The following is a 12011-nucleotide window of genomic DNA, read 5'->3' on the forward strand; positions in this document are numbered from 1 at the left end:
TTTGGCTTCAAGTGCTATCATTTGTATGATATGTACCAAACATTTGTTTCTGGAATGCCAGTCTCATGTGATGCATGTCAAGGTGATTTTTTTGGATAATGTGCAAAGCTTTCTCTGAGTTATATAGCAGCTTCAGGGACATATGAGCATCCTGATGATTTTGTATGTTTAACAGAACAACCAAGAAAGGTTTAGTGCCAAGAGTAAACTATATGCCTACTAGGAGGCTCCCTATCATACTTTCTATGAAAATTATGCTGAACTGTAGTTGCCGAGTGCAAATCGTGAAACAAAAACACACAGCAACAACCACATTCTGCACCAGTAAATGTAGCCATTTTAAACAACACTAGTGACAGTGCTGGTGGCCAGATTCAGTACTAATGAACTACATGAATCAAAACTTGTTAAATTTTGCTATGAAATGAGACCTCACCCGAATCTGTAAGTTTATCTAAATAAATTTTTATATGCTTTTAAATTTGTTAAGTCCTTCCTGAATCACTGATATTATGATTAAAATACTAAAAATTGTAAAATACATAAGATCTAAAACTGAGGAAAACTTTATAAAATAGTAAATGAGAAAAACAAAACAAACATCTCATAAGTATTATAAGACATATAAACTTAAGCAGTACAGAAAGAAAGAATTATATACCTAATCAACATGTTGATATAACGATGGATGTAAAAGAAATTCAACTATAACAATGATGGGAGAAAAACTTGAGGCTGTGTTAAAAAAATTTGGATGTCTTACAAACCTATTTTTAGACAGAAGTACCCATTTTCTTCACTGAAAATTAAAATGATGTATAACAATTTCATTAAAACCTCTCCTTAAATTTTTTTTGATGTCTATCATAACTCAGGTGATTTTAGGGGTACAGAATTTTTCTTGGATGAAATCAAGGAATAAATCAAAAGATAATTAAATTTCAGTACATTTTTTATTGTAAGTCACTAACTTACAATTTGACAAATTTTTTGATGATCTGATGTTCTTATGTGGTCCTTACCAAGTTCTAATTATCCAAGTTTCACAGTAATTAATTTCTGGATTAATACATCGACTTAATTGTTCAAGATTTTTTCTAAATATATTCATCAATGTATACATGATGTTAGATGACACCTCGATGTAAATATATAACTATAAAAACTGAAATAAATAATTTTATTGTTACCTGTCATTTCTGCTCTTGTGTACTGAACTTGAGGGACAACATCATTAAGCAATGAAAATAATAACGGTATATCTTCAGCAACCAATTTAGGTACCATTGTTTCACAGACTGACTGTATCAAAATCTGAAATAAAAGAAGATACTCACAAATATAATTAATAATTAAACAAACACACGTAAGAAAAACCTTGACTAGTAAAATTTTATTATTAAAAACTACACAGTAAAACTTATATGAGTAAGATCACAGCCAGTATTGATTTCTCATAAAAAAATTATAAATTATACTTTTTAAAAAAATCCCATAAGAATCAATCAGTTTTTTGCTGTAACCTTTAATTTACTTTATTTCTATAAATTTGTTATGAATTTAATTTTCTTCATATTTAATATAAAACAAGTTTTTATTTATTATTTTTTGACAATTTTACAGTAATTCAATTTTAAAATAACAATATTTTTTTGTAGTTGTTTTTCAATAAAAATTGGTATTTCTTAACGTAATTTCAGCTCATATTAAAATTAAAATTTATTATTTAATAATTATAAATAAAAAACAAAGAAACTTTCAGACCTGCACATTATTATTTTCCTACACACTACCCATTTAATAGTGCAGAAACATAAATTTAAATAATATATCAAATTAATATAAAGACAACCAATAATGATACAAATAATACAAACTAATAATAACACTGTAATAATACTATTTCCACTGAAAAAATAATTATAAATAGCATAATTAAGAAGAAATTCACAATTAATTAGATCCTCCGTAAATTTTTATCACAAATTCATAAAATTCAGATGATTAATAAAATGAAAGTAATGACAGCAAACAATGAAGTAATAATGCAACAACCGCATAATTTATAAAAACAAAAATATAACTTAAACTTTTTATGAATAGATACTAGATAAAAATAAAGTACATGATTATTTACTTCTGACCTTATTTATTAAAAAATAAGAATTGCATACAGCTTATTTTCAATCAAGTCTTCAAAGGATTAATTATTTCTTATATATCATTGTTTTTACTTCCTTGTATGAAGTAAAAGAAGTATAATCGCGAAAAAAATTTTAGTTTTCAGATTTCAACAGAAATATCCATTTTCACCATCCCTGAATCCACTGACTATTTTCAGTGTGACATCTGTACACATATACGTACGTACCAATATATCTCGCATAACTCAAAAACGATTAACCGTAGAATGTTTTAATTTTGGATTTAGGACTGTTGTAACATCTAGTTGTGATCCCTTCCTTTTTGATTGCAATCAACGACCAAAAATGTCCAAAAAAGCCGAAAATCAAAAAATTTGGATTTTGGACTTTTTCTTACCTGCAGTAATTTCCTCATTGAGAGCTTTTCAATGATATATCATAAGTGGTACTTATTTTCAATGATTCCAGAGTTATAGCCAAATAAAATTTTAATTAATGAAATATTTAGATCTTACAAGGGGAAGGCACATTGGTTCGAATCGGGCTTAATTTTCTTTTCTCTCTTTTTAATTGAAATATATTAGTTTATTAATAATTATTAACCTCTAACTGTAAAAAGTCTTAAGTCTTTTACAATAGATATAATCCAATAAAAAAAAAAAAATATGAAAAAAATCTGAAGTTATTAGTGAAATAAAATTTTATGTACTTTTCATTTTAAAAAAAAATTGTATTTGTAATTTAATTGGCATACAAGGAAGTCATGTGGTGTCTGTATCAGATTACTTACTACTGAGTATGGTTTCTCTACACATAGACAATCACAATCTGTGCATCATGATCAATCTGTCGATCATGATCGTACCAGCTAATCCTATTTAAAAAGAAAAATTATAATTGCTAGTTATTACCTCTTGTTCAGGTAGATTTTCAGCAATAGATGCTTCATCAATGAATTCACCGCTGTTCTTTTTATGTTCCTTTATACGCTGTATACGATCACGTTTAACATTACCAGCTGACACAAGCACAGATTTCAGAGCTCGTAAACCGAAGTCATAATGAGACTGGTTTGATAACTGTTCATCACATAACCTATGTAAAGTATTTTAGAAATATCAGCATCATATATGTAACAAAACTAATAATAAATCAATGAAATAACAGAATAATAATATAAATTTAAAAATAAATTACATAACAAAGACAATAAAACTGCATCTTTATGATAAAGATGTTATGTTACAAAACCCAGACTGTCCTCAGCAATAACATCCTGGAAGTTGATATATGATGCAAGATAAAATACTAAAAATCAAAGCCTGTTAGTTCAAAAAATGAGTTTCTAATACAATTGATTATATCTCAAGTTAAGAATGTTGGATGCAGTTAGTTCCATGATTTTTCAGCATTTTTTTTAATCATTATCACAGTAGTTGATGCCACTTAAAACAAAATAGAAGAAAGAAAAAATACTAATTTCTGAAGAAGTTACATAGATAAATGCTAAAATATTCTAAATTCTATTAATATAAACCACCTAGTATATAATAAAGAAATATGACATACCTTATCTTAATTTTACCATATGTACTTTCATGGGATCCCGCATCCTAAGTCATGATTGAAATATTTAATTAAACTCCTCATTAAAAATAGTAAAATAATAAAAACTGCTTATTAATTTAAAATATGAGTGCTGCTATCTGTTGCAGTTTTTATAAGACTGTCCCCTCAAGCACTGTCTGTTTATCAAGTTGAAATTTTGTTTGTAGTTATAAATATATAGTATCTTTCTAATATATTTCATTTTATGCCATCTTCATTAATTTCTAATATTTCTAAAATTGTGCTAACATCAGAAATAGAATATTTTTACTGTTTATTATATGGTCTGCTGTATTAGATAAATCTAATTTATTATGTTTGTAATTTTTATAAAGATCAAAAATCTAGTTTTAAAGGATCTGTTTGTTTTTCCTATATAAATACAGTCACAATCATTATATTTAATTTCATAAATTCCACACAGATTGTTTATTTTACTATTCTGTTTTTTTAAATATGCTATTATTTTATTTTAATAATAATAAAATAAACAATCTGTGTAGAATTTGTAAAATATATCAAGGTTCAATTTGATAAACCATCAGAGCATGTTTGAGAACACAGTATTACAAAAACTACAACAGACAGAACTTGTATAATAAATTAATGCACAATTCTCATTATTTTTGGATTTTTAATTTTCAATATCAGTTTAATTAAATATTTCATTCATAACTGAGAATGTGGGATCCCTGAAAGTATTTTAATGGTAAAATTAAGTTAAGATATATCTTATCTTAATATTCTGTACTAGGTGGTTTATATTAATAAAATTTAAAATATCATTTAACAGTACAGAGGAATAATGCTAACCTTGAAAAAATTAATTTCATTAAAATAATAATAAATAAAAAGCTAAACTATATATTTAGGATGACAACCCTAAAGAATAAATTGAAATATGACAATCTAACGAGTCATGTATGCTAACATCAGCCACTGGTATGTAAAAACAGAACTGACAAAACAAGGGAAATGAACAGCTTGAATAAAACTTAATGCAACTTACATATTATGTTATAACATATCCATTAGAAATTTTGCAACAGTAAAAAAGTACATAATAAATAATATTAATCCTGCCACCTTGATTATAAAGTTGTGCACCTTCTTAACCTAAATGTAATAAGTAAGCTTATTGCCTTGTAACTATATTTTAAATGCACTACCTTTTTTTTGTGTAAGATGAGCTAGCTATACAGTATTTATATATACATTTTCTTAACAACAAAAAGCTGTTTAAATTTATTGAAACACTACTTAAAACCAGTAGCAAGATTAATGATACTTTCTGTAACATGTCAGTAGTGTTAATGACTGTAATAAGATTAATATGAACTGTTATAAAAAGAGATTTTTGTAAATTGATTGCTTAAATTGAGTAAAACATAAGTTTTTAAAGTGCCAAATCAATTTAAACCATGACAATAGTCCATGTAGTGAAAAAATATGTAACTCTTCATGACAAAGGATGCTCAGTATAGCACTAAAAATAAACCAAGATTATTTTTTTTATCAACGTTCAATTATTTTAAATATTATCTAATTAGTAACCTTATTATTTCTATGTCTTGAATTATAACCATTAAACAAATTAATAATAATAATAAAATATCAATTACAGTTACATACACAATGCTTATTTTAAAAATGTTAAAAAATTTTAATTACCTTCAATCCCAATTAGTTTATATTACTGATATATTTCAATTTAAGTTATAACTTACTTGAAAAATGGTACAATTTTGCACGCCAACTTTTCAGCAGATCTGAAGCCCTGAGAGAACAACATAACCTCTGCAATAAGCTGTCTATCAGGTTTTGTCATAGCAAGTGAACGGAACAGCTTTTTCAAATTATCTGGCAGATTGGAACGACCAGCATAACCTGGATTCACTGTAATAAATATGGCCATATCTGTTGATACTTTAACTTGTTTACCCACAAGTTCGACTGTAATCGCTGTAATATTAAAAAAATAATAAATTAATGACAAATCTTTATACTGTCGCTTAACTACAATCTAAAAAATCGAAAAATTTAACAATAGTTGTGGTAGCTTTACAATGAATATTCTCAAATTTATTTGTATTATTATACTAAAAAAATATTTTTTTTAAATTCACACATCAACCAGAAAAAAAGTCTAATAAAAATAACAAATTTTATAGATCATCATTTATTTAATTTAAATTTCACAAAAATAAAATTATTTATAAAAATATGTAAAAGAGAAAAACTTACAACCGTCTCTCTTGCAATCAGTTTGAGATTTAAAGCCTCTTGAATAGTCTGAACTTGTTGTGAAACAGCAGACAGCATTCTTTCTTCCAGTCTATTGAATTCATCAAAGCAACCCCAACAAGTACCAACCTAATTCAAACAGACATTTAAAAAACAAAATTTAAATGTAAAAAAAAAGCATATCTATATATTTCTGATAAAAATTTATAATAGAGTAAAATAAATGATATACAATAGGATAGAAACAATGTGTTTCCAAAAAAAAAATATTTTCAAGTTTTGATTTTATGTAAAATTATGCATGATATATATATATTATAAAATTATGAGCATCAATAAAAACCACAGAAAAAACATTAAATAATGAGACTTTTAAAGTACATAAAAAAAAATTTTTTTAAAGATAAAATACATCTCAGAATATAATAAAAAAATAGACTTCATATATAAAAACTTACTGCATATGTGAGTGTATTATACGCTTACTACACCACCTGGTGTCACAAAGGAAAATAACTAAATATTGTTTAATAGTAACAAATTGCTGTTCTGCAGTCTTAAACAATAAAGAATTTAGCAATTTTTTTTTTTATAAATGCAAATATTATTTCATTTTTTAAAACTACAAATACACAAAATAAGTCTGACAGTAACACTAATCCACATATAAAACAAAAGTTTAATATAGTTTGGTGAAACAAAATTTTGAATTTTTTTAACCCAATAATATTCAAAACAAATAAAACTTAATACTTAATCCCAAATATAAGTCATAAAAAAGTAATTATAACACAGAAATACATCTATAAATGTACTTTATTTTACCTGACATAAACCAACGAATATTCTTCCCATCGCTTGGAAATCAAATGTTTCATCACAATTGAATACTAAAACAAATCTACCCATCTGGTGACCCAGTGCTTTAACAGATTCTGTTTTACCGGTACCAGTAGGGCCTAAAAAATAACAAAAAATGTATTAATAACAAACAAAATAATATAACTTCAATAACAATATTTTAGAGACAAAAATGTAATAAAATACAATTGTAAATTTAAGAAAACCTCACACTGTATATACAGATTTATATATAAAACATCTGCTTTTATAATGTCATTAAGCTCATTTTTTGTTTTATAACATCTATTTTTAAGTCTATTACTGAACACCTTTCCACACTAGTCTGCACAACGAATGAAATAAACAATAACCAACAATTTTACATATATTAACAGGATAAGGTAAGCAAATAACTGATTTCTTCTATCTTTTTTTTAATTTTTGGATATTTATTTTCTTATGAGGAATATATATCCAATAAAACCTTTAGCTCAAAATCAATGAAGTTTTGTTACGAAACTTCATTTGAAAAATAGTAATAATAATAATAATAATGTACAGAAAAATTTCAATGTGACAACCAGTATAATTTAATCCTGGTTGAAAAATAAGTTTTCTAATGTCTATTTTTATCACACTTTAACATTTCTTTTGTAAATTGTAAAAATAGTACAGGTGGTAATGATAGATGCAGCTACTGCAAATGATATTAAAAAAGGGCATTATGATTCAGTGTGCATACACACACGCATGTGCGTGTGCATGTGTGTATGTGTGCACATGTGTGTGTATGTAAGAAGAAAATTTTCCTCTAGTTATTTCAACTCTCTCTAAAAACAAAAAATTTGAAATTATATAAAAAAAAGAAAAGAAACACTTTCAAATATTTAGGTTTTAAAATGGTGTAATTATTATAAAATAAAATATAAACCACAATCAGTGATAAAGGTAAACAAACTTAGCAAACATTTTTGTGACTTCAGTCCAAATTAGATGTCATTGAAAAAAATAAAATTTTGTTATGCAACTTCTTCATAGAATAAAATTATGTATTACTTTTTCAATTTTTTTTAATAAATTAATTACAACCAAAGAGGATGTATAAATTTTAATTTTTTCCAAATTCAGCTAGCGTAGAGGCAGGCAGTCAGTCATACTCTAGTTAACTGAGAAATTTATTAGTTATAATTGTTAAAATATATTACATATATATTATTTTATTGAAATTAATCTTTCTAAGATTCATATTAGCCCTCTGTACTGTTATATGTTAAATTCTATTAAATAAATCACCTAGTACAGAATATTGAGGTATGATATATCTTACCTTAATTTTATCACATAGCTATTTTCACGGGATACTGTATCCTCAGTCATGATTGAAATATTTAATTAATTAAACTGCATATTAAAATTTAAAATAATGAAAATTGTGTATTAATTTATTATTTGAGTGCTGCATCTATTGCAGTTTTTATAACACTGTCCCCTCAAACACTGTCTGTTTATCAAATTGAAATTTTGTTTGTATTTATAAATATATTTTTCTAATATATTTAATTTTATGTCATCTTTATTTATTTCAATCATTTCTAAATTTATGCTAATATCAGAAATAGAATGTTTACTGCTTATTGGATGGTCTGCCATAATAAATAAATTAACCTAATTTATTTTTTTGTAATTTCTATAATTATCAGGAAATCTATTTGTTTTACCTATACAAATAGGTTTGTATGCTGATTTAAATATTTATTTTTTTAAGTTTTAGCAATGTTTTAATGATATTATTAGTGCATAAATACATATATTTGTTCACTCTCTTGTCTTTATTAAGTATTGTTTTTAAGGAAGTTCTTTTTTTATTGTGTTTTGATAGTTGTTTTTTATAAATATTATATATATATATATATATATATATATATTAATATGGATATGATATTAATTAAAATAATATCATATCCATTTCAACTACTTGTTTTATGATGTTTATTTCATTATTTAACTTTTATGTATGTATTTGATTGCCTAATTAATCATATTTGTATAAGTGTTAATTTTATGAGAGCAAGGATAATTTGATTTTTGATGAATTGTTATATTATTAGAAGTAGGTTTCCTATATATTCTTGTTTCAGTTTGGTTGTCCTTGTTTATTTCTATATTGAGATCTAATTAATTTAATACTCTATTATTATCTATTTCAAATAAGAATTGAAATTCACAATTCTTAAATTTCAAATTTTCATTATACGAATTTAATTTGTTTAATATTATTAGATGTTCACTGTTTATTATCGTGTTATATATAATCAGAATAACATCAACATACCGTGACTTTATGTGTAAAGTGATACCATGTATTAATTTACTCTCAAAATCCTGTAAAAATATTTTTGACACAATTGTGATAGTGGAAATTCCACAGGTAAGGTATTTTTTTGTATATGATATCTGATATTAAATTCAAAATAGTTTTGTTGACATATATTTCTTATAATGGTGATGATACCTTTAATAAAATTTAGATCTTTGTTACTTTTGAATTAATTTTTTTATTATTTTAATGGTATGGTCTATAAGTATGCTAGGATACATGTTAATTATATCACAACTAACCATTCTAGTGTCTTTATTTACATTTTAACTGCTTAATTTATTTACTACTTCATAACCATTTTTTATATTAAAAATGTAATAATAAATAATATAAATATAAAATTGTCTTATCTCAGTATTCTATACTAGATAGTTTAGTTAAGTTTATTTAATAAACTTAAAAAAGTATATATATATATACAAAATTTCAAAATAGAAAACATATTTTCAAATAAAATGACAACTAAATAAGGTAAGTTTAATTTAAATTACTGTGTTTTGGTTATTTATATTTCATACATCTAGTGTGTGTATATATATATATATATATATATATATATATATATATATATATATATATATATATATATATATATATATATATATATATATATATATCATTAACATACTGACATATATATATATCATTAACATACCGAATGGTGAGCCACCCAATCTTGCTTCTAAAGCTTGAGTCATGGTTAGATAACATCTATCAGTTAAAGGTGTTTGTACAAGTCTATCTTGTACACCAAGATATTCAAATCCATATAAAAATTTTGCATTCGCCATATGTATTGTTAGTTGTTGCAGTACTTCACTTTGTTTTGGATCGAAGTAAAATCTCATTTCACATAACCATTCAAATGCTTTAGGACTACAAATTTTATTCGAGATTAATCTTCTGGTGACGGTTCTTTTATGAACAAATTCATTAATCTGAAATTAAATTAAAAACATTATAATTAGAAAAAAATACTAGTAAATTTATCACACAACATATATCTAGAAGGCACATTTATACCATCACAAAAAAATTATGAATGGGAAACACCTACATAAACATTGCCATCCAGGTCCATAGCTGGCTTATTTACCTTTTTTTTATCATTTGATTCTGGGATTAATTCATAACAAAATTTTATTTTAAAAAATCCTAAAAAAAGTGAGTTTAATATTATCAGCTAAGATTTCTGTATCACTTTATTAAGATGATTTTGATGAAGGGTGACATTTTGTGAGGACTTCACAATTTTTGTGAAGCAGTGTTTTTCCTCATTTCATTACCTTTTTTAAGTATATTCTTACTATCAAATGGGGAAGCTGACATTTAGCTCATTATGAATATCAGGCTTTTTCTTTAATTTACTCAAACAATATCTAAACTACGAACATTCATCATCCGTAAAAAATTACTGTTCAGGAATCAATCAGTACTACTTCTAAACTGAAAATATTTCAATTTACAATATATACAATGTGCACATTATACTTGTTAATAAATAAAATATAATTAATTCCAGTAGACTTACTTGATTTCATGCTTGTGGAAAAAGATGTTTGGGCAGTTTTAAATAGAATCAACCAGAAGTGGGCCAATTTTAAATTAATAACATAGAATACTATAAAATGACCACTTTGTATATATATATATTTATTACAGCTTAATGTTTCTGATTTAAACACAAAAATTCAAGTGAAACAGATTAGAAAAAGATTGTATATTTGATTCAAATAAAAAATTGTAATGTTAAAAAAAATATGAATAACATCTATGTAAGTTTTTACTTCAGGATAGAAATAAAATGACAACTCATGAGAAAATGGTACATCCAAACTGTACAATATTACAATTTTATAAAGAAAACTTTTTAAGTTTCTGCTGCTCATTTGGCAGAGACAGATAATAGCTGACATAATAAAATGAAGATTCAATTCACAAGTTGAATATCACTTCTTTTTTCATTTTATTATCCTTCTTAAAAAAAAAAAAAAAACACACACAATAAAAGAACTTCTTAAAAGTTCTGAATTACTTAAATTTTTTTAATCCTGCAATGGATGTACCTAAAAGTTTTATACTAGCAAGTTTTTGGTGGGCTCACAAAACAGCGATCGTTATACTTTTAAAAAATGTATAAAAATGATTACAGTAAATCTTTAAAAAAATTTGTTCTAATAAAGGGAATACTAAAATTACTTTTTCTATTCCTTTAACAAATTTGATATGATAATTCAACATTTATCATAACCAAAACAGTACTGGTATACCTAAGTACCTAACAATTAAAACGTTTTTACACCTAAATTTATCATGGTTGGTCCATGTAGTGAAATCCTGGCTGTAAATATTCTAATAAATATACAAAGTTCATATAAAATAAAAGGGTTGCTTGTGTTCGTCCGAAAAAGAAAATAAACAGTTGTTTTTCTGAATGAAACATCATACAAAAACCAGCAGCAAAGGAAAATTAATTTATAATTTTCTTTAAACAATTATAAAAATGCAATATAAATCAATAACAATCCAAAATAAAAACATAAAATTAAACTTCAATCAAATCCACAACACAAGGTATACACAAAATACAAAAATATCATTATTAATGATATAATAAGCCTTTATATAAATGCTTAATATTTTTTTTTAAGGGGTACTATTAATATATTATTGTATTCTCAAGGACATCTTTCAAAAATATAAAAAAAAAATTAAAATAATGTTATTTTTCTAAATTTGGGGTTAATCTCCATATCGTATGATAAAACTTCAAACAATAATAAAATTTGTTA

General features: G+C 24.7%; 1 protein-coding gene across 1 annotated transcript in view; it reads right to left on the reverse strand.

Moving 5' to 3' along the window:
• Positions 1 to 12011, reverse strand: part of LOC142331652 (dynein heavy chain, cytoplasmic-like) — a 51450-nt gene that overhangs the window by 24291 nt on the left and 15148 nt on the right. The window contains 6 exon segments of the mRNA XM_075377675.1: positions 1191 to 1314; positions 3056 to 3239; positions 5480 to 5705; positions 5993 to 6125; positions 6822 to 6955; positions 9875 to 10157. Of these exon segments, the coding sequence (XP_075233790.1) occupies positions 1191 to 1314; positions 3056 to 3239; positions 5480 to 5705; positions 5993 to 6125; positions 6822 to 6955; positions 9875 to 10157 (1084 nt within the window).

This window comes from Lycorma delicatula, chromosome 10 (genome assembly GCF_047948215.1).
Source record: "Lycorma delicatula isolate Av1 chromosome 10, ASM4794821v1, whole genome shotgun sequence".
Classification (NCBI taxonomy): domain Eukaryota; kingdom Metazoa; phylum Arthropoda; class Insecta; order Hemiptera; family Fulgoridae; genus Lycorma; species Lycorma delicatula.